Raw genomic sequence first — 24,460 nt, 5'->3', positions numbered from 1 at the left:
TGTTTTCTGGAAGATCACCAATGGACTGTAGTTTCCTCAGGAAGTCAGTGGTGTCTCAAAGATAGCTAGGAGTGCTGGTAGCATAGGGCCTGAGGAGGGAGTCTGCATAGCCAAACAATCCTGCTGTCAGAGTGCCAATGCCTGAGATGATGGGGTGTCCAGGATTTCCAGGTTTATGGATCTTGGGTAGCAGATAGAACACCCCTGCACAGGGTGACTGTGTGGATTTGCTCTTGTGCTTTTTCAGGGAGTTTCTTGAGTAGATGGTGTAGTTTCTTTTGGTAATTGTCAGTGGGATCAGAGGGTAATGGCTTATAGAATGTGGTGTTGGAGAGCTGCCTAGCAGCCTCTTGTCCATATTCCGACCTATTCGTGATGACAGCACCGCCTCCTTTTTCAGCCTTTTTTATTATGATGTCAGAGTTGTTTCTGAGGCTCTGGATGGCACTGTGTTCTGCACGTCTAAGGTTATGGGGCAGAGGATGCTGTTTTTCAACATTTTCAGCCCATGCACATCGGCGGAAGCACTCTATGTAGAAGTGGAGTCTGTTGTTTCGACCTTCAGGGGGAGTCCACCCAGTATCCTTCTTTTTGTAGTGTTGGTAGGAAGGTTTCTGTGGGTTAGTATGTTGTTCAGAGGTGTTTTGGAAATATTCCTTGAGTCGGAGATATCGAAAATAGAATTCTAGGTCACCACAGAATTGTATCTTGTTAATGGGGGTGGAGGGGCAGAAGAAGAGGCCCCGAGATAAGACAGATTCTTCTGCTAGGCTAAAAGCATTGCTGGATAGATTAACAATATTTCTGGGTTGGTTAAAGGAGCCACTGTTGTGGCCGCTTGTGGCATGTAGTAGTGTAGATAGTTTAGTGTCCTTTTTCTTTTGTAGAGAAGCAAAGTGTGTGTTGTAGATGGCTTGTCTAGTTTTTGTAAAGTCCAGCCACAAGGAAGTTTTTGTGGAAGGTTGGTTTTTTGAGAGTATTCAGTTTTGAGAGTTCATTCGTAATCTTTCCCTGTTTGCTGTATAGGATGTTGATCAGGTGGTTCCGCAGTTTCTTTGAGAGTATGTGGCACAATCTGTTAGCATAGTCTGTGTGGTATGTAGACTGCAATGGATTTTTTACTTTCAGTCCTTTTGGTATGATGTTCATCTCTTTGCATTTGGAAAGGAAGATGTCGTCTGTCTGTATCTGTGCGAGTTTTTTCATGAAGTTGATGGATTTCCACTCCATACAGCTAAATTCAGTGCCTTGCATAATGACAGGTTTTTGCGGATACAGACTAACACGGCTGCTACTCTGAAACACCTCCTTATAGTGTGTTTGGTAACACCCATTGTTTCATGTTCTGTGTGTGTGTGTGTGTGTGTGTGTATATATATATATATATATATAATATCTATTTATCTATCTATCTTCCAACTGTATTTTCCACTACATGCTTCCGATGAAGTGGGCCTGTAGCCCATGAAAGCTTGTGCTCAAATAAATTTGTTAGTCTCTAAGGTGCCACAGGTACTCCTGTTCTTTTTGTGGATACAGACTAACACAGCTGCTACTCAAACATAAAATTATGATAAATGCTTAAGTGGTCATGGTCCTAGATTAGCTATAGCTGATGTTGAATTAGATTTTGTTTTCCACCTTCGTGGTGTCACTATGGAACATTGTTCAAATTTAGCCTATGCAGAAGATTTCGGTGAGTTTTAACTATATAAGAAATTTGAAGAGATAGTGTTATTCTGTTACTGAAACCATTCGAGATGAGACAAGGGCCTGAGATGCTAAATTTCTTAAAGAAGCCATTTTAAAATAATTAATTTTGATCAGCTAATAAATTTACTTGCAAATTCTTAGTAAACTTATTCTGTACTCACAGTAAGTATTGGAGAAAATCAGTGTATTCTTCATTCATAACAGAGATGTTGAATCGGTGCTTTAAGTACAAAACTGAATCTTAATGGTGGAGCCCTCACCAGCTGCTCCATAGTAAAGAGCAGAATGAAACTCCTTAACCCAACTCAAAAGCATAGGGCAACTTCTGCAACCTCCATAATACCCCACTGCCTCATTAGCTTTATTGCTATGTTACTGTTTCTGTTTACTTTCCTTCGCATTTGTCATACGCAATTTGCAGAATGGTGAAGTGCAAAATCACAACAAATTGATTGTGGTAAACATCCATGCTGCCTTATCCCCAACCCCCCTTCTGCCCTTCTGCCCTTCAGAACACATGCATTTTTATAATTTTCAGTTTGAGGGGAACTAGATTCTTCTTTCAGTTAAGTATCAGAGAGGTAGCCAGGTTAGTCTGGATCTGTAAAAAGCGACAGAGTCCTGTGGCACCTTATAGACTAACAGACTTATTGGAGCATAAGCTTTCGTGGGTGAATAGATCTGACGAAGTGGGTATTCACCCACAAAAGCTTATGCTCCAATACATCTGTTAGTCTATGAGGTGCCACAGGACTCTGTCGCTTCTTTCAGTTAATCTATTAAAAATTCTACCTGTGGTGACCAGCAAAGGTTCTTGCCATGTCTGTTGTCAGGCACCGTGGGTCTGGAATTAGTTGTCTAGTGGGAGATTTACGCACTGTGCTGCAGTCAGATGAAACTGCAACTGATGCCCCGCCACCAGATGTTAGACCCGCTGACTAGCAGCAGACTGCTGTTTGGTCGCCACTTTGTATAAAACTTCCTGTTCCTGTCCCACCACGAGTAACAACTCACGAGAACCGTTGCTGCCTAGAACTCCGACGTCAACTCCCTGCCTCTTTGCTTGCCTCCTACTCCTTGTTCCTGTCTCCTGTTATCTAGCCTTGCTCCTTCTTCCTTTTACCATACCTAGTTCCACACTCTTGCTACCACGTCCTGCTCCTAGTGCCTGTTTTCTTGCCCTGACCTCTGCTGCTGACTCCTTCTTTGACCCTAGATGTGACTTTTGACTCCAATTCTGACTTAATTCTTGACATGGCTCTAAATTTGACCCTTGGTGTGGCTTGGACTCTGACTCTGGCTTTGATCTTTGGCATGACCCCCAAATGTAACCCTGACTCCACCCCTTGTTTTGACCGTTAGGTCAGACTGTTCTGTTAGAGACTCTGACAGCTTGCTCTAATCCTCTTGGTCTTCTCCAGGATTCGCTGCTGAATCCTTGGACTAAGTATGGACACCTCCAGGGCGCTTGACCCACTGTTGCCCCAGGGGCCTGTGAGTCTGCAGGAGTAGACTGCACCTTTCTATAGGATGAAAACCTGAAACTGAGGGACTAAGCGCTACAGCTACAGAAGAGAAACTGCTCCGTGCTGGAGCAAGCTACAGCACTTGGAGTGGCTGTGGGTACCGACTTGTCAGCCCTTACGATGCCAGCTTGGTTGACCAGCCCCCGAGTCCCTCTGCTGGCAGTATATAATAATTCCTACAATAAGTTTCATGGGTTCCTTACCTAGTGCAGACTCCTGTTTATGCTCCAGTGCAAAGAGTATGTAATAATCAAGTAAACTGGGTCTAATTAACACCGAGCCTGCTTACTGGGATAGCTCTGGCATAAGTCTCTCCCCTTCTAGAGCAGGATCGTTCAATGTTGACCAACTGGGACTTATCTGGAGAAGCGTTTGCTACTGTTTTTTAATGACCCTCACAAACCCTGTGTGGCAGACTCTCCTGTATGAAAGCTTTGTCAAACTCTGGAGTCATAGAATCATTGAATTTTAGGTTTGGAAGAGACCTTATGAAGTCATCTGGTCCAATCATCTGCTCAAAGCAGGGCCAACACCAACTAAATTATCCCAGCCAAGGCTTTGTAAAGCTGGGCCTTAAAAACCTCTGAGGATGGAGATTCCACCACCTCCCTAAGTAACCTATTCCAGTGCTTCACCACCCTCCTAATGAAATAGTGTTTCCTAATATCCAACCTAGACCTCCCCCACTGCAACTTGAGACCATTGCTTCTTGTTCTGTCATCTGCCACCACTGAGAACAGATTAGCTCCATCCTCTTTGAAACCCCCTTTCAGGTAGTTGAAGGCTGCTATGAAATCCTCCCTTATTCTTCTCTTCTGCAGACTCAGTAATCCCAGTTCCCTCAGCCTCATCTCGTAAGTCATGTGTCCCAGCCCTCTACTCATTTTCGTTGCCCTCCGCTGGACTCTCTCCAATTTGTCCACATCTCTTTTGTAGTGGGAGGATCAAAACTGGACTCAGTACTTCAGCTGTGGCCTCACCAGTCTCAAATAGAGGGGAATAATACTTCACTCGATCTGCTCACAGTGCTCCTATTAATACAGCCCAATATGCCGTCGGCCTTCTTGGCAACAAGGACACACTGCTGACTCCCATCCGGCTTCTCGTCCTCTGTAATCCCCAGGTCCTTTTCTGCAAAACTGCTGCTTAGCCAGTCGGTCCCCAGCCTGTAGCGTTGCATGAGATTCTTTCTTCCTAAGTGTAGGAGTCAGCCCCTTTTGTCATCCAGTTCTGATGCTTGGCCATAGATGCTGCCTGGAACATGACCGCACTTCTCCATCAGTTTTGGCATTATCTTTGCGAAGATACTGCAGCTGGAACGTAAAAGGGTCCCACCTACCTTCTGCACTTACCTAAGTCTCAGTCCTCAAGGCAAGCAAGCTCTGCCTCGTTTGAGTCCATTCACACTAACACAGTACAGTCCCACCTATTCTCCAGTGAGTGAGAGCATAGAAAACAGGAGACCATCTGCTTCTGTTGTGGAGGAGCAGGTATGTGGTATCCACTGTTAAGTGCTGTGGAATGTTGTTGCTGCTGCAGAATTGTTACTGTTTTTGGAGCGCCAGTGTCAGCTCCACTAGCAGATAGTGCCACATGTTAATTCAGAAGACCTTGATGTTACTCATAAAAAATGACCACAGGATTGGTTCAGTGGCGAGGGCACTCGGCCAGGTTTACTGTTGCCGAAGCATGGTATTAGTGCCCTGACTATGGTTACAGGTGCGCTAACACATGCATGCCCATGACAATGATACCCGCTCAGTTAATGTACCAGATGTTTCCCCCTTGGCTGGACAAAGCTGCCCCTCCTATTACTTCTGCTTTTATACATTGTTACAAACAAGTTATGTATTACAGTCCTGACATCTTTAGTTACCGCCCATATCCTTATATCTGCTAGTTCAAACAAAATGTCCCTATCCATTATCCTGTCATCCTGTCCTTATCTTACTCGGAGTCACTGGCTTTATGATGTTACTTGAGAGCTCTAGGTGTTCCTGTAGCATCCTGTCAGGTCAGGAATGCGCTTACTTGCTGTTAGCTAATACCTGGTTCATTACTATTTTGCCAAGGCCAGACCTACTCCGGTTCACAGCCTGGGTTCACACTGTTAGTTATGCCTATGCCTTTATCAAGTCCTAGATCCATGTGCCGTGTCAAAACCCCTGCTAACCTGATGATAGGGAAAAGAATACCCCCACACCCAGTCAGAGTCCCCAGCCTCCGTACCATGAGGAAGAAACCCTGAGACTGTTAAATCAGGAATTCTTCATTTCCAGTTCTGCATATTCCCCTGCACCTGTGGATCCTGCAGATCAAGCAGGCCTTCCCCATGGTATGGGGCTTGATATGGATTTTTCCATGGCCCAGGTCCTTGATCTTCCAGTACAACCCAAGGTTATCCTGAATCTTGTAGAAACAGTAGATGGGTCACCTTTGGGGTCTGGCCCAGGTATACAGGAAAGCACATCACTGAAAGTGGTGATTGAGGAACACTGGGAAGCCCTTTCTGGAGTAACGTCCCTACGGGTGCTCCACTTCAAGTTTGCATGAGCCGTGTATGCTTTTGATTGGAGATTTTGGGTAGTGGTGCCTATTTGGTCTGTGCATGCACTCTACTCTGCCTTGTGCTCTGCATCATGGCTATATGGAGCTGTGCAGGTGAACTGCCCTCAGTTCTTTTAAACCACCACTGCCTGAGCCTGAGCCATAGCAATGTCAGAGTTGAGTTTACCTCAGCTATATTTTTTCTCGTTTCTACTAATTAGTATTAGTTGTTGGTGTTAGCTTTTATATTATTGTAATTCTATAAAGTTAACACACACACACAGTTAGAGTTTTTAGTGTAAGGATCATTGTCCTTTCTCCATTTTTTTCCCTCCTCTCAGCGGAACTTAAATGCTTGGAAGGCATGCTTGGTTCTCCCAGTCTTACACACTACCTTTTGTGCTGGTAGGCAAGCCTGGTGAGTGGTGAGCATTCCTGGTTACCTCATTGCCTTGAGGAGTCTCATGTTCCCTAAATGTGTAATTTCTGCTTGCCATTAAAATCAAGAGCCTGAAAGAATTGGGAGCTTAAGCTATGTCTCCTCATGATGGAGAGTTTGCTCTGACCTGCTTCTGACCCCAGGGGACCCTCCCCATACAGTTGTCTCTGAGCAAGTCGACTGCCTCGGCCTCCTTGGTGCAGCACTTCGCTAGAGCATTGAAGAGGAAGTCTCTGGAATCCTTTCAAAAGAACTCTAGGATGCAGTCTTCTAGCCCCCTTGGTAGTGAATCTACTTCAAAGGGACAGTCTCTGGTTCTGGCAACCACTTTGGCTTATACTGTTGTCCCTTTTCAGGCACCTGTCTCAGGAGCACCTTCTATGACAGGAAATACAACTCCTCCTGAACTTGGGTGGTATAGAATCACTTCCTATGCAACACAGAGGGAAGGGGTTTTGTTCCAAGTACTTTTCAACTTCTGAAAAAGAACAGCGGATGGACACCCTTTTTAGATCTAAGATTACTCAACAGCATTGTAAATATTCAGAAGTTCAAGATGGTAACTCTTGCAGCAGTAATTCCATCACTGGATTAAGGGGATTGGTTCTCAGTCTACAAGATGCTTACTTTCTTATAGCGATTCACCCCTTTCACAGAAGATTCATATGCTTCAGTTTGAGTCAAGAACATTTTCAGTATAGGTGCTCCCATTTGGTCTCTCCTTTGTGCCCAGAGTATTCTCAAAAGTTCTCCTTAGTGGTGGCTGCTTCTCTGTGCAGACAAGAAATTCTGATATTCTCATTTCTCAGTGATTGGATGCTCAAGGGATGATTCTACAGCAAAGCCCAGCTTGCCATTCAGAGGGCCATAGACCTTTTTCGCTGACTGGGATACTATTAAACATACAAAAGTCCACCTTAACTTTAGTGCAAAGTTTGGAGTTCATAGAAGCTTACCTTCATACCAGCCAAGGCATACCTCCCTTTGCACAGGTTCACAGCCTTAGCCAATTTAGTCACTACAGTTCAGATCCGTGCCTAAATACGCATGGGAAATTGTCTCCAGCCGTTGGGCCATAGAGCAGCTGGTAGTTTTATAAGAAGACATGCAAGACTTCACATGTGTTGCTTCCTAGGGCGGCTAAGAACTGTTTATTTGCTGAACAGACAGAGTTTGAATAAACTAGTCTTGACACCTGTGGGTGTGAAAAGATCTCTGGTTGAAGGACCCTCACATCATCTGCACAGGGGGATACCCTTTGCTCAACCTTCTCTAATGTTACTACTAAAGATAGATGCATGCCTACTGGGATGGGGAACCATCTAGGAGCTCTCACTTCTTAAGGCAGGTGGTCACCTCTTGAGACCACTTTACACACAAACCTCCTGGAACTCATGGCAGTCAGGAATGCCTGTTTCCATTTTCTGCTGCTAATCATGGACTGCTGCTAAGCATGAGGATCACGATGACATGTCATGCATGTTTTGTGTCAACTGTCAGAGCTGCATGGTTGCTCTCCCTCTGCTCCAAAGCAATAAGGCTGAAATTGGCGCATTCAAAATCATATCAGCATCTCAACAACTTAGCTTTCGGGCATGCAAAACATCATCACAGACATGCTGAGTAGGTGCTTCACACAGGATCACAAATCAGAGATAGATCCCTTTACTCTGCCATGTATTTTGATGTTGAGGCTTCCCAGAAATAGATCTATTTGCCGTGGCCAAAAACAAGAAATGCTTCCAGTTCTGCTCAAGAGGAGGAATGGGTCACTGCTCCTTGGGAGATGCCTTTCTCCTTCGTAGGCGCTAAGGTCTTCTGTATGCATTCCCTTCAACTCCTCTGATCTTCAGGAAGCTGATCACAATAAGAAAGGACAAGGATAGGGTTCTTTTGGTGGTCCCCACATGGCCAAAACAGACATGGTTCCCTTACCTCATCCAGCTCACTATTTGTCAGCTGATCACCTTACAGTCTGTCCCTCATCTTCTCTCTCAGGATGGTGGTCAAAGTCTTCATCCCAGCCTTTGGGTTCTTCGAGAAACAGCCTGTTCTGAAGAAGTAAGGTGAGTATTACATAGAAAGCAGTCCACTTGTAATAATTACCTGCAGAAGTGGATGAGATTCAGCCACTGGTGTGACCTAAGACATCTTTCACCTGTGTCCACTCTGCTTTCATATATACTTGATTACATCCTAGAACTGCAAAAGACAGTGTTGTCTCTGAGTGCTATTAAAGTGCACTTGGTAGCTATTATAGCCTTTTGTTTTTCGTTTTTTTTAATAGTGGAACCAGCTGAATTTGAAGGGCATAACACAATACTGACTATCATGGACCAACTCACCAAAATGGCCCATTTTGTACCATGCATGTGTCTCCTGACTACTGCATGCCTTCTAATTACACACGTTCTACCTCCATGGCTTTCTCAGCCATCTTACAATGGACTGTGGCTCCCAGTTTATATCCAAGTTTTGTATTCCACTCTTAGGTATCAAGTCCTGTGCATCCACCCATCACCCCCAGTTGGACAGCTGGTCACAATGCGTCAACCAGAAGCTCAAACAGTTTGAACCTGTACTGCTTCTGAGCGACTGTCAAAATAACTGGACTACGTTACTTCTGCTTGCTGAATTAACTTATAACAATGCAAAACACGTCTCAATCTGATCCAGTCCCTTCTAGCATGATTTTTTAATCCACGCTTCTACTCCTCCACTCTCCGACCCCCAACAGTTCCTGTTGCCTTCAGTCTTGTACAGGCCATTCATGAAACTCAAGCCAAGCTAAAAGAGCACTTGGAAGCAGCAAAGATGGCTTACAGACACCATGCTGACAAACACTGCCAAGAAGCTCTGCCTGTAGAAGTAGGTCAGAAAGTGTGGCTGTCCACAGAATACCTGAACGCCAGCCGACCTTTGCATAAATTGGATAAGATCAATATGTAGGGCCTTTCTTCATGATTCAGGAGATCAAAATGGTAGCATTTGAATTACAGCTCCTTAGATCTTGCAAGATCTATCCAGTATTCCATGTCTCTTTCCTGAATTCTTTCCTTGACCATCCTTTCCCCTGCTTGTGTGCAACACCCTCCACTCCAGGTTCAAGTTTGAGACCATGAAAAGTATGCAACACCCTGGATTCGCAAATGCCTGTACTATCTGATCTGGGAGGGCTATGGGCCTGAAGAATGCTTTTGGGAGCCAGCTCATCACATGCATGCCTCTGCAAAAATACAGGCCTTCCACAGGGACCATCCTGCGAAAGGGCAGTGGTGTCAGATTCCACAGGTCTTGAACTCAGGCCTGCAGGGTTGGTAAAGCTTTTACTTAGTGTTTGCACAACTGCACTGCGGGGTCAGATGTGGGAAATACAGCTAATGCCACCTATAGGTCGTGCTAGAGCCCTAGGCATAACTAACAGTATGCACCAAACGCTATGAACTAGAGTAGGCCTGGCCTTGGCAGAATAGAACACACTAGGTATTAGTTAACCAATTAAGCACATTTTAAAGCTGGGAGGATAGTACAAAAACAGAAGTTTTAAAGTAACTGCATAAACACATTTTTAGGAGATGGTTCAGATACACACAAACCCCTTGTAAAATAGAAAGGAAATTATGGGAGAATGGATGAGTGTTGTGTTTAAACTAGCAGGTACAGAATAATAACGAGAATCATATAAAATACATAGGCGTAGTTTCACTTCTATTTTGGGTGGAGAGGGAGGGGGGCAGGTGCAAGAGGCTTAATATGTATAGGTCTAACTTCTAGATTTACCAATTTGTTAGCAGAAGTTAAATTACAGTGTACTTTAAATAATGAATGTAAACTGTATTTGTGATTGCATTACCCTTTTTTTATTTTAACTATTTGCCATGTTTACCCATTGCCAGTTAAAAATCAACATTAGAATAAAAACAAATTCTTGAATGAACAGAACTGAGCACTTTCATATAACTCTGAATCATGGCTCTCTGATTTGAGAGAGAAATAAACATTGTCTTAAAGATAAATACAGCATTTTTATATTATGTATAAGAAATAGTCTTTTCCCTTTTGGTTAGCTGTTCTCGGATTTAGATAGAGTAAAATAATTTAATGGATCTAAGTTAAAACTTGTAAAGGTCACAATTTTCCATAGGTGTTTTCCATCTTCCTATAGAATCTAATAGAAAATGTTATCCCTGCGATAGGTTTTTAGAGTAATTTCTCAAGGTGCTTGATCTAATTCCTATTGAAGTCCATACGAATCTTTGGCAAGGTCTACTCTGCACACTTACTGCAGTATAACTACGTCACTAAGGGGTGTGAAAAATCAACATCCCTGAGCAACATAGGTGTACTGACCCTAACTCCCTGTGTATATGGCTCTGTGTTGACGGGAGAGCATCTCTCCCCCATTGATTTAAAGCATCATTCCCAGACACGCTGTAGCAGTGCAGCTGAGCACTCACCTTGGTTGGGAAGCAGCTCAGCTGCCTGGTTCTTATTGAAAGTGGTCCCAAGTTCAGCTTGCAGGCTGCTGCTCTCCTGCCCTCCCTTTACGCAGTCCATGTGGAGAAACTGACCGGCAGATGCAGAGTGCCCCCCGACCCCCATAAGGGGGTGGGAGGATGAGAAGCAGTGCTAGCTGCTCTGTGCCTGCCAGTCCATTTCCCCTTGTGGGCTGTGCTGAGAGTCATCTGGAGCTGCTCTCTTGCCCTCCCCTTACATGGATCATGGAGGGGGGAACTGTCCAGCAGGCACAGAGCTCCTGATGTCACTGTTCCCCTCCCCCTGAACATTTCTCCTCTAGGAGGAAGCAGGCCCAATTACAAGGGAGAAATCTGGGGGCCCCTCACCTGTTGCCTCTGTGTTGTATCCAGTTGGGGGGGCAGTGCCCCCCAATCTCCACCCATAATAAAATATAATATGTAACTTATTTATATCACTGTATTAAAGAATAAGTCATAGAAGGGACATATCTGCACTTGTCTAGGGGACGGCATCCTGGTATTGAACAACATGCTACTGTGTCACGGACATAAATGTTAGTGTACCTGTAGCTTCTATGGGGAACTAGTACCATGCTTTGTCAACCATAAACCTGTCCAAATGCCTTTGCCACCAAACAAAACCTGTGGTCTTTCTTTATAAGTAACGTCGAGATCTGCTGAATCAGCAAGGTGCACTCTGCTGGTGTAGCTAAAACCAGAGGTTCAAGTGCACTAGCAGCATTAACAACACTGTAGCACCAGGAGCTTTCCACAGCAGGAACAATACCTGCCACCGAGGTTACACCGACTGATTAACAACAGACTGTTGATTGGACACCACCAGGTATAAAGCTTCCTGTTCCTGTCCCACCCGTTCTCTGAGCAACTAGTTGCTTGACCTGTTGTTGGCTAGACCCCTGAGATCAAGGCACTGCCTCTTCGCGTGGTTCCTACTTCTTGTTCCTGGCTCCTGCTGCCTTGCCCTGCTCCTTATTCCTGGTTCCTGCTTTCTCTCCCTCACCCCTGCTACTGACTCCGTCTTTGACACTTGGCATGACTTCAGATTCCAACTCTGTCTTAATCCTTGGCATGACTTTTTACTCTGATTTTGATTTTTGGTGTGACTCCAACTGCAGCCATCACTACAGTGCTAAGTCAGACCACTCCATTATGGTCCCTGACATCCAACAGCTGATTGTTCTGCCTTCATAATTTTGCCTGCTCCTGGCAGCAAGGGATACCGCCTTTCTCTAGGGGCTGATTGTGCTGTCCCTCTACCAGCCCCTGGCAGGCTGGCACTATTAAATCATTTTTTTTAATTGTCTCCTTTTAACTTGGCTGAAGAGAGTTCTATTCAGTTTAATTGAACATGTCTGTTGCTCCTTTCCTTTCCACATTATGAAACACAACTGTCCCTTTTAAGAAGCCTTTCTAGAGAAGGGAACAGTGCATCCTGTCTTGAGGCCACTGCTCTGAGAGCTGAACAGAGTCTTTGTGTATGTAAATTCCCTGCTTTATGCAATTGTGAGTTTATTTTAATAGTTTAGTTTAGGGAAGATTTGCCTTGAGCAACTCTTTTTGTTTAGAAAAAAGATTTGTTCAGTGAAATCTCTTTAAATGGATAAAACTTATAATTCTAAAACGTATGTAATATTCTAAGAAGGTGCAGTTGACCTGCTGGCTATTAGGTGTGGGTTTTTTCCTCCTCCTATGGTAGTGACTACAAATAACCGCCAGAGGCTACTTGGACCATTGATGTGTCCCAGAGTGACCTTTACTAAGTTAATAGATAAATGCCGTTGTGTTCAGAATCTGAGCGATGGGAATATTTTGCTGAGCTTGTGATGGATAAAGCATTTTGATAGAAGCAGGTATCTGTACATCTATATAAATGTTTCCTCTCTCATTCCTCTCCTTTGACGCTTACATTAGTCACTTACCTTAGAAGTGGTGAAGGAAAATGAATGTCGTCTGTTGGGGTTTTACCATTTTTTTTTTTCTTGCAACTATTTTGTATGTAATGAATTAATACAAATCCTGGTGTTCCTTAGCTCTCAGTTTCAAGTCTTAAGTTGGCTTGTGATGAGGAAGGTAGGGAGGTTAATGTAATGAGTAAATGGAAGTTCTTGGAGACAGAGAATTTTCCATGGTAGGATTGAACACCTGGTCTGCTAAGTGTACTGTCCAGCCTCCAGTATCTGTTGCTTCAAAGTTAAGTAACCCCCTCATTCCCTGGTGTATCTCCTAACCTATTATGTAGTGTTCCAGGTTAGTCAATGCGAGAGATTTTCTTGACACCCCGCAAACAATTAATTTATGCCCCGAAATGTGAAACTTGATTACCTTTATTTTAATGTAGATACAGCTTGATGCCATAGCCAAATAGAAAACCAAGTGTTCTGTAGAATTTTGATTCAACATAAACATTGCCTTCCATCACCAAAGGGGTAATTGCCTTCAGAGTGTTGGAAATGTGTTAGTCTTTTGTGCTTCTAATGCTTGTTGGATTACTTCATTTTCTAGTTCCATTTCTGAGCCCTCAAAAAGGATCTTTCCTCCTCATGCAGTAGTGTTTTAGCAAACTTTTGTCTCAGCAAAGTGGGGCTGCAGAAACCAAAGACTATTCACAGCAAAATGTCCTGTACAGCTACTTGTACAAATATTGTTGCTTCTGTGCTGGGGGCATGGCTAAGGATAGGCCTTCTGTAACAGGAAAGCTTGACACATCTGAATAGATTATAATTGGTGGGGGTTCTGTTCACTATGATAGTGAGCAAACGTTGTCCCATAATGGGGGGGTGATGGGAGAGTGGACTGCGTGGTGGGCTCTCTCTTTGACCATACAACAAGTAAGGCCTGGTCAATACCAGAAAACGAGATTGGTTTAACTATATCAATCAGGTGTGTGAAAAATCCACACCACCAGGCAGCGTAATTAGGAGTATGTCTACATACTACAGGATTATTCCGATTTTACAGAAACCAGTTTTTTGAAACAGATTGTATAAAGTCGAGTGCACATGGCCACACTAAGCACATTAATTTGGCAGTGTGCGTCCATGTACTAAGGCTAGCGTTGAATTCCGGAGTGTTGCACTGTGGGTAGCTATCCCATAGTTCTCGCAATCTCCCCCACCCATTGGAATTCTGTGCCTGGTGGGGCAAAAAAAAGATTGTCACTGGTGGGTCTGGGTACAGCCTCACCCCTCCCTCCGTGAAAGCAGCGGCAGTCAACTGTTTTGCGCCTTTTTTCCTGGGTGAACTGTGCAGACGCCATACCACGGCAAGCATGGACCCTGCTCAGCTCAAAACAGCAATCATGGACGTTGTAAACATCTCGTGCATTCTTGTGCAATCTATGCTGAACTAAGACCTGCAAAACCAGGCGAGGAGGAGGCAGCTATGGTAGAGTGGCGACGAGAGTGATGAGGACATGGACACAGAATTCTCTCAAACTGCGGGCCCCAGCGCGTTGGAGATCATGCCAGTAATGGGGCAGGTTCTAGCCATTTAACGCTGATTTTGGGTCTGGGAAACAAGCACAGACTGGTGGGACCGCATAGTGTTGCTTGTGTTGGGCCGATTCCCAGTGGCTGTGAAACTTTCGCATGTGTAAGGACACTTTCATGGAACTTTGTGACCTGCTTTCCCCTGCCCTGAAACACCAGAATACCAAGATGAGAGCAGCCCTCACAGTTGAGAAGCCAGTGGCGATAGCCCTCTGGAAGCTTGCAACGCCAGACAGTTACCGGTTAGCAGGGAATCAATTTGGGGTGGGCAAATCTACTGTGGGGGCTGCTGTGATGCAAATAGCCAAAGCAATCACTAAGCTGCTGCTAACGAAAGGTAGTGACTCTGGGAAATGTGCAGGTCATAGTGGATGGCTTTGCTGCAATGGGATTCCCTAACTGTGGTGGGGCGCTAGATGGAACCCATATCCCTATCTTGGCACGGAGCACCAGGGCACCCAGTACATAAATCCGCAAGGGGTACTTTTCAATGGTGCTGCAAGCACTGGTGGATCACAAGGGACATTTCACCAACATCAACGTGGATGGCCAGGAAGGGTTCATGATGCTCGCGTCTTCAGGAACACTAATCTGTTTAAATGGCTGCAGCAAGGGAATTACTTCCCAGACCAGAAAATAACAGTTGGGGATGTTGAAATGCCTATAGTTATCCTGGGGGACCAGCCTACCCCTTGATGCCATGGCTCATGAAGCCATACACAGGCAGCCTGGACAGTAGTCAGAGCTGTTCAACTACAGGCTGAGCAAGTGCAGAATGATGGTAGAATGTGCATTTGGCCGTTTAAAGGCGCGCTGGTGCACATTACTGACTCGCTCAGACCTCAGCCAAACCAATGTCCCCATTGTTATTGCTGCTTGCTGTGTGCTCCACAATCTCTGTGAGAGTAAGGGGGAGACTTTATGGCGGGATGGGAGGCTGAGGCAAATCACCTGGCCACTGATTACGCGCAGCCAGACACCAGGGCGATTAGAAGAGCACACCAGGAAGCCACTGCGCATCAGAGAAGCTTTGAAAACCAGTTTTCATCACTGGCCAGAGTACGGTGTGACTGTTGTGTTTGTTTCTCCTTGATGAAAACCCGCCCCCTTGATTGACTCATTCCCTGTAAGCAATCCCCTTCCCCTTCGATTACAGCTTGCTTTCTAAGGAAATAAAGTCACTATTCATTTAAAAATCATGTATTCTTTATTAATTGATTATAAAAAAGGGAGAGAACTGACAGGGTAGCTGGGTGGGTTTGGGAGGGGGATAGGGGAAGAAAAGGCCACTAAAAAAATTTAAAAATAATGACAGCAGCCTTTTGGTTGGGCTGTCCACTGGGGTGGAGTGGGCTGGTGCACGGAGTCCCCCCATGCATTCTTACACGTCTGGGTGGATGAGGAGGCTAAGGAACATGGTGAGGGAGGAGGGTGGTTATACAGGGGCTGCAGCGGCACTCTGTGATCCTGATGCCGTTCCTGAAGCTCCACCAGACGCCAGAGCATGTCAGTTTGATCACGCAGCAGCCCCAGCGTTGCATCATGCCTCCTCTGATCTTCCTGCCGCCACCTCTCATCTCGAGCATCCCTCCTTCTCACATCTCGCCTCCTGTCCTCACGTTTCATCCCGTCTGTCCTCACGTCACTGGCATCTTTCCTGTACTTTGATACCATGTCCTTCCACTCATTCAGATGAGCTCTTTCATTGCGGGTCACTTCCATGATTTCTGAGAACATTTCGTCTCGCGTCTTTTTTTTCCGCTGCCTTATCTGAGATAGCCTTCGGGACAGAGGAGGGAGGCTTGAAAAATTGGCAGCTGCAGGAGGGAGGGAAAAAAGGGAGAGAATTATTTAAAAAGATATATTTTACAGAGCAATGGTTATACTCTTTCACGGTGAACAACACTATTCACATTACATTATGCACGTGTGATTTCAGTACAAGGTCGCATTTTGCATCTTAATATTGAGTGCCTGCAGCTTTGGTGTTAGAAATCACAGACGCAGGTCCGGGCAACAGAATTCGGCTTGCATGCGGCCATGGTAAGGCATTGTCTTTCGGTTTCTGCAGCCTTCATATATCCAGCGCCCTCCTTTCCCAAATACCAAGCAAAGCACGTCGAGTGCTGTCTTTCCTGTTAATGTGCAGCAGCAGAACCAACCCCCCCCCCAATCCAGTTTCTCTGGGATGATCACTTTACCCCTCCTCACCGTGTGGCTGGTATCGGGGAAGATCCCTGCTAGGCAAACGTGAAAACACTCAGCGCTAAATCACCCCCCCCCCCCCGGGTTGGCTAACTGCAGGGAAGATTTTTTTTCAGCCACAGGCAAACAGCCCAGTAGGAATGGCCACCTCTGTCCCGTTAATTAAATTCCCGTATTTCAACCAGGTTACCATGAACGATATCACTTTCCTGAGGATACACAGCGAGATAAAGAATGGATGTTGCTTGAATGCCAGCAAACACCGGGACCATACGCTGCTAGGCTTTGTCATGCAATGATACCAGATTATTGCTACATGCATGGTGTGGTCAAGTGTCCTACCATGGAAGACGGAATAAGGCTGCGCTGCCCAGAAACCTTCTGCAAAGGTTTTTGGAGTACGTCCAGGAGAGCTTCATGGAGATTTCTCAGGAGGATTTCCGCTCCATCCCAGACATGTTAATAGACTTTTCCAGTAACTGTACTGGCCGCGAATGCATCCCAAGTCCTCAGGGCAAATTAATTATTAAAAAACGCTTGCTTTTAAACCATGTTTTATATTTACAAAGGTACACTCACCAGAGGTCCCTTCCATGGCTTCATTGTCTGGGATACTGTCCACACTACAGTGCTCTTTAAATCAATTTAAAGGGCTCTTTAAATCGATTTCTGTACTCCTACAAAACGAGAGGAGTAACGCTAAAATCGATAGTATTACTTCGGAATACTGTTAGTGTGGACGGAAATCGACATTATTGGCCTCCGGGAGGTATCCCACAGTGCACCACTGACCGCTCTGGACAGCAATCTGAACTCGGACGCAGTGGGCAGGTAAACAGGAAAAGCCCCCGCGAACTTTTGAATTATATTTCCTGTTTGCCCAGCATGGAGCTCTGATCAGCACGGGTGGCGATGCAGTCCCAAATCCAAAAGAGCTCCAGCATGGACCGTACGGGAGATAGTGGATCTGATCGCTGTATGGGGAGACAAATCTGTTCTATCAGAGCTCCGTTACGGAAGACGAAATGCCAAAGCGTTTGAAAAAAAATCTCCAGGCTACACAGTGCTGCGTGACAAGCGTAACGGCAAGCCAGAGACTCAAATGGACGCTAATGGAGGGAGGGGGTACTGAGGACTCCAGCTATCCCACAGTCCACAGCATTCTCCGAAAACTATTTGCATTCTTGGCTGAGCTCCCAGTGCCTGTAGGTTCAAACATTGTCCGGCGTGGTTCAGGGAATAGCTCCTCAGTTTACTCGCCCCCCCCCACCACGTGAAAGAAAAGGGAAAGAAATCATTTCTTGACTTCTTTCAATGTCACCCTATGTCTACTGAATGCTGCTGGTAGACGCTATGCTGCAGCAGTGAAGCGCAGTATTCGCTCCTCTCTCCCTCTCCGGTGGCAGACGGTGCAGTAGGACTGGTAACGGTCCTTATGAACCCGAGCGCCAATGCTTGATAATTGTTCAATATCTAACATGTTGGCCTGAGATGAGGCCAGCCGGGGGGGGGGCGCCTGGCTAAAAACAGAACAGGAATGATTCCTGGTCACTCCCAGTAGATGTTACAGAATGGCTGGTAACCATCTTCATCATAAACTGGGGCTGAGCTTCAATCAGCCCCCTCCCTTTCATGTGTAAAGAAAAGATTCTGTACTGCCTGGACTATCATAGCAGTGGGATGCTGGGCTCCTCTCCCCCTGCACCGCTTAATGTTCCTGCCTGGACTATCATAGCACCGGGAGGCTGCCTCCCCCTCATTTTATGTCACTAAAAACTCCTGCATTCTTTATTACTTCATGACACAAATGGGCGGGACACTGCCACGGTAGCCCAGGAAGGTTGGGGAGGAGGGAAGCAACGGGTGGGGTTGTTGCAGGGGCACCCCCTGTGAATACTGACACGGAGCAGCTGTGCTCTCTGATACACTGGTCCTCTAGTACACTTGCCCCATATTCTAGGCAGGACTGACTCTATTTTTAGAAACCATAAAGGAGGGATTGACTCGGGGAGTCATTCCCAGTTTTGCTTTTGCGCCCCCGGCGATCTCAGCCAGGGGCACTCATGATAGCAGTAGACAGTACAAAGGGGAGAGATAACCGTCATCTCATTGCCAGTTTACTCCAGCAGTAGACGGTACAGAACGACTGGTAACCATCTCTGCTATCATGCAAAAGCAAATGAATGCTGCTGCTGTGTAGCGCTGGAGTATCGCCTCTGTCCGCGGCATCCAGTACACATATGGTGACTGTAAAATAAAAAAAGCTGAACGGGCTCCATGGTTGCCGTGCTATGGCGTCTGCCAGGGCAATCCAGGGAAAAAGGGCGCGAAAGGATTGTCTGCTGTTGTTTTCCCGGAGGAAGGAATGACTGACGACATTTACCCAGAACCACCCGCGACAATGATTCAACCCAGAATTCAAGGGGCAGGGGAGACTGCGGGAACTATGGGATAGCTATGGAATAGCTACCCACAATGCAACGCTCCAGAAATCGACGCTAGCCTCGGACCATGGACGCACACCACCGAATTACTGTGCCTAGTGTGGCCGCGTGAAATCGAATTTATAATATCTGTTTTATAAAACCGGTTTAATGTAATTCGGAATTATCCTGTAGTGTTCTGTTAGCATGCAATCATCTCTTCGTATTGTGATCAGATCCAGTACCCCTCCCGTACGGTCCATGCTGCAGCTCTTTTTTGATTCTCAGGCTGCATGCTTACCTGTGCTGATGATCTCTGTGTGGTCACCTGTGCTGATCAGCTCTCCACGCTGGGCAGACAGGAAATGAAATTCAAAAGTTCGCGGGGCTTTTCCTGTCTACCTGGCCAGTGCATCCGAGTTCAGATTGCTTTCTAGAGCGGTCACAATGGTGCACTGTGGGATAGTGCCCGGAGGCCAATACTGTCAATCTGCGGCCACACTAACCCTAATCTGACATGGCAGTACCGATTTCAGCACTACTCCCCTCGGGGATGATTACAGATACCAGTATTAAGAGCCCTTTATATCAATATAAAGGGCTTCATTGTGTGGATGGGTGCAGGGTTAACTCGGTTTAACGCTGCTAAATTCGGTATAAACTCGTAGTGTAGACCAGGCCTAAGACAACCTAAGTCTCCATGTATACTGCATTAGGTCAGTGGAAGAATTCTTCCATTGGCCTAGCTACCGCCTCTCGGGGAGTTGGATTACCTATGCTGACGGCCGAATCCCTCCCATTGGCATGGGTGATGTCTACAGTGAAATGCATCAGTGGAGGAGCTGCAGCAGCGCAGCTGTGCTACTGTAGTGTTTTATGTGCAGCCAAGTCCTAAATCTCATCTTCCAGAATTCTAGAGGTGTGTGGGTTCCCCCCCCCCCCCCCAATTCCTCATAACCAGTCTGTCCTCTTAAACTGGTTCTATAATCCTCAGGTAAGTCTGATTCAGTAAAGGCACGTAAACCCAATATCATAAAGGACCTCAGATATCCTTTCCTTTTTTCCTCACTCAGGGAGACCAAGTAGATATACACTGCTTGCTTGCATCTCTTTCAAGTATATACCGTCAACAGTATAATATCTTATGTTCTTTAATGGTAGCTGCTGTTGGATTTTGCCATGCTTTCAGTTTTACTTTTTAGTGTGATCACTCTACTTGGTTAAAGCAACTGTTTGTTTCTTAATAAGTATCCATTTTTATTTTTTGTGCCTGGGAACTCACGATTTACAACACAACGAAAAATCTGGTTATGTTTTCCTTAAAACAATAAAAGTTAAAATGTATATCTGGCAACAACTCATAATTTGTCCCTCTTGATTTAATTTTACTGTCTTGTTCAGTGGAAGCTAAAACTGTATTTCTTATTGAGGAAAACAAGATAGCCTCCTCGAATTTGGGAAGAAAACCCATTTTGCAGCATTAAATATATGGAGATATACCTGTCTCATAGAACTGAAAGGGACCCTGAAAGATCATTGAGTCCAGCCCCTACCTTCACTAGCAGGACCAAGTACTGATTTTGCCCCAGATCCCTAGGTGACCCCTCTCAATGACTGAACTCACAACCCTGGGTTTTAGCAGGCCAGTGCTCAGACCACTGAGCTATCTCCCCTCCTTTCTTTTTATATTAGGGATTTCTGCTGCTGATGGACATTACATTGGGAAAAGTGTGAGCTCTCTGTGGCTTGTGTCTGCTGTGAGAGTGCTTAATTCTTTGCATTCTGCTCGGTTCCCTGTTTTTGCTACATGCCTCTGAGAACCTACGTTCTTATATTTTGTATTGTACTTCTAGAGGAAAAGAGCAGTGGATTCCGTCTAAAACCACCAACACTTATCCATGGCCAGGCACCCAGCGCAGGTAGGTTTACTATTTTCTGAGGCAGAGGAAAAGCACATTAAATGAAGACCTTGTTTTATTCAGGGGTTTCCTCAAACTAATCTCCAAATTGGAAGGATTCTAGTTCCTGTTTAAAAAATGGTCTTCTATTGCATGAACACTGGGGTTAAGAAATTTGTTTTGTGTATGTAAGTATGTGACAGAGGGAGCAGTGCTGTTACAATTACCATAGGAGTTTAAGGAAATAAAACTGTTGCTTTGTGTTAGTGGAAGCCATGATTTGTAATGTAAACTGTTTCATTCTCAGTACAAATGGGAGTTTGTAAAATATTACCAAAGTTTATTGCTTTCTCATGTTTTGTTTTGCTCTGTTCTAGTGCTCAAAAGCCAATTTATATAAATCAAAATTAGGGCATGTGTACAAAGATGGAGACAGTCAGTATATCTAGCAGTCTCCTTAGCCATCCAAATTCAGGACATCTATTTGGAAACTTTGAAAAATGACTCCTTCAGTGCAAGTAAAATATTAATGTTAAAGGTGACAATTTTTTCATAACATTTTAATGGACCAAGTGTTCCTTTTTTTTAATTCTGAGGAGAAACCCTAACTCAGTGGTCCCCAACCTTTTTGTGGCCAGTAGCACATTCATGTTTTCAGAAGAGTGTGGCGGGTGCCAACAATTTTTCAAGACTTATTTTGTATTTGTACATTAAATAATACGAAAAACAACATCTTTAATATTACATAATATATGAATCCATAAGATAAAGAAGGTAATTTTACATGTAAAAGGTATTAATTAAATTATTTGGCAATTACTCTTTCATCTTACCATGTGAATTTGCTCTTTTTTTTATCTACCTGTAAGAAAAATTAAGGAGTTTTTACAAAATAAATATCATAAACAGTTTTCATCTTATTTATTTTTAAAAAGTCAAATATATTTGGACCAGCAGTTCAACGTTTATTATTCTTACTTTAACATAGAATGAAGCCTGCAGCCCCCGAGTTCTCTGTCCCCGGCAGGGGCAGGGCCACGGCTTCTCTCCGGCTTCGAAGCTGTAGCCTGGCACCTGCCGGGGACAGAGAACACCGGCTCCTGCAGCCATGGAGAGAAGCCTCAGCCCCGTGCCTGCCATTGACAGAGGACTCTGGGGCTGCAGGCTGCGGGCGCCGGTGCTCTCTGTCCCTGGCAGGCACGTGGCCCGCCTAGTGCCCAGCAGGGGAGAGAAGCCGCAGCCTCGCGCCTGCTGGGAACAGAGTACTCTGGGGCTGCAGGCGCTGGCATTCTCTGTCCCTGGCAGGCGCAGGGCTATGGCTTCTCTCTGGCTTCTCTGGGGCTGCAGGCACCGGTGTTCTCGGTCCTTGTCAGGCACCGGGCCGCGGCTTCTCTCCGGCGTAGGCTGCAGTTTCTCTCCAGCTTAAGCCTGCCGGGGACTAAGAACATCGGCACCTGCAGCCCCGAAGAAGCCAGAGAGAAGCCGTGGCCCTGCGCCTGCCAGAGACAGAGCATGCCAGCGCCCTATGCCTGCAGCCCTGGAGTTCTCTGTCCCCAGCAGGCGCGGGTCCGCAGCTTCTCTCCCATGCTGGGCACTAGACAGGCCCTGTGTCTGCCGGGGACAGAGAACACTGGCTCCCGCAGCCCGGAGTTCTCTGTCTCAGGCAGGCACAGGGCCGCGGTTTTTCTCTGGCTTAAGCCCCACATCTGCTGAGGACCGAGAACACTGCTGCCCGCAGCCTTCAGCCCCGGAGAAGCCAGAGAGAAGTCGAAGCCCCGTGCCTGCCAGGGACAGAGAACACCGGCGCCTGCAGCCCTGGATTTCTCTGTCCCCGGCAGGCCTGGGTCCCCAGCTTCTCTCCCATGCTGGGCACTAGACAGGCCCCGTGCCTGCCTGGGACAGAGAACACTGGCGCCCGCAGCCCGGAGTTCTCTGTCTCAGGCAGGCGCAGGGCCGTGGTTTTTCTCCGGCTTAAGCTGCGGCCCCACACCTGCTGGGGACCAAGAACATTGCTGCCCGCAGCCTGCAACCCCGGAGAAGCCGGAGAGAAGCTGAAGCCCCGTGCCTGTCAGGCACAGAGAACACTGGCACCTGCAGCCCTGGAGTTCTCTGTCCCTGGCAGGTGCTGGACCACAGCTTCTCTCCCCTGCTGGGCACTAGGCAGGCGCACATAAATGCCCTGGTGGGTGTGATGGCACCCGCGGGCACTGCGTTGGGGACCACTTCCCTAACTGATCAGGGATTTCCATAGACTTCTGGAGTTGATCCAGTCGGCAGGGGTGAGAGGGGGGGTTCCTAATAGACTGTTTTTTAAGTCCAGATGTGAATGGCAGAACTGTAGGATATTGTGTTGTTTTATAGAATTCCAAAAAGATCAGTTTGGCCCCAGGAGCTGGTCAGGATTAAATGGAACAATATGCTCGATTAGTGTTTTCACTAAGTTTCAGTTTACAGGCCATGAAAAGTATTTCACTCTCCACAACCTGTAAGAGAATTTAAGGGGAAGGATAAGACCTAGTGTGTGGAGCTGGGCATGGCTTTCATAAATACAGCTGGGAATGCATGTTCTCTGCACGTCAGTCTTAATTGAATTTTCTGGCTTTTATTCTGTCTTAATATTCTTTTAATGTAGATTTTAGTGGGAAAATGCAGGATGCATTAAGGAACTGTTTAAAGACTAGGAACAAAACAGTAATCTTACCCTTTCTGAATTAATTTGAGGGGGCAAGAAAATGTATTTTCCAGGGGACAAGTATGATATAATTTGAACTTTGTGCCACTTCAATCTTGCATTGTCTCAGAAACACTGAAGGAGACGATTGAGTAGATGTTGATTTTTGCAGCTAATGTACTTGAGGGTCCTGGAAAAGTTTGCTTTCATGTTTAGGTCTCCCAAGCCAGAAACCTAAGGAACAGCAACGAAGTGTACTACGCCCTGCGGTTTTACAAGCACCCCAGCCTAAGGCCTTTTCACAAATGGGTAAATCACATTCCTCTATTGCTCTATAATATTCCATGCATTTTGATCATGTATGCATAGTGATGTTGGGAAAGAGAACCAAAAGGGCAACAGACCTGTAACTCTGAGGTTAATTTTGTTTCTCCTCAGTGACCTTTTTCTTTAATGTCTTCCAAATGTCACTCGGTTTCAAAGGAACCTAGAAGTCATTAGGGTGAAATACAACTGTCACATAAGAAACAACACACAATGAGATGCGCAGTGTTTGTTTAGTAAATGCATCTGGGGGAACTGTGATGCATTGTCTGTCTCCAGAACCTGAGTAGTATGTTTGTCTCTGGAGTCTGGTGGTGTAAAATATAATTAACTTTATGAGTAAAACACATTAAGTAATTGAGTTATGTAATTGCATGATTTGGGGCCTTAGTAAAACAGTTTCCTCATTTTATAAGACTTGAAGTGTACATACATTATGAAACTGATTTTATAAAAATGCTAAGAGAGTACACGTTGAATTTAAATACGTAGAATTTTCACACTAAACATTTTATAAATACATTTTTAATGGTTCCAAATGAATTTTTTTTTAGCCTTCTGGTAAGGCAGGAGATGAATGTTGTTGGACTCTTAATGCTACTGACTTCTAAAGCTTCTTAGGGGATCTAGTGGATTGGAAACTTACTAACTGCAATTTTCTATATTATTTTGAAAAGCTGAATATCCTTTTGGATGGCCCTCTAAATCTTCAGCATATAGCATTTCT

General features: G+C 45.5%; 1 protein-coding gene and 1 long non-coding RNA gene across 10 annotated transcripts in view; one reads left to right on the top strand and one right to left on the bottom strand.

The window, feature by feature from the left end:
• The window catches only part of RANBP3 (RAN binding protein 3), a 245,503-nt gene that overhangs the window by 124,400 nt on the left and 96,643 nt on the right, over window positions 1–24,460 (top strand). For all 9 annotated transcript variants that reach the window (XM_032773816.2, XM_032773846.2, XM_032773837.2 and 6 more), the window contains 2 exons: window positions 20,694–20,759; window positions 23,626–23,718. In XM_032773816.2, coding sequence (XP_032629707.1) covers window positions 20,694–20,759; window positions 23,626–23,718 — 159 coding nt within the window. The remainder of the gene's footprint in view (window positions 1–20,693; window positions 20,760–23,625; window positions 23,719–24,460) is intronic.
• Window positions 1–24,460, bottom strand: part of LOC142047451 (uncharacterized) — a 390,762-nt gene that overhangs the window by 329,615 nt on the left and 36,687 nt on the right. The gene's annotated exons all lie outside the window — the stretch shown is intronic.

This window comes from Chelonoidis abingdonii, chromosome 11, assembly GCF_003597395.2.
Source record: "Chelonoidis abingdonii isolate Lonesome George chromosome 11, CheloAbing_2.0, whole genome shotgun sequence".
NCBI classification, from domain to species: Eukaryota; Metazoa; Chordata; order Testudines; family Testudinidae; genus Chelonoidis; species Chelonoidis abingdonii.
The sequence above is the reverse complement of the archived record's forward strand: the minus strand, read 5'-3'. Positions and strand labels throughout refer to the sequence as shown.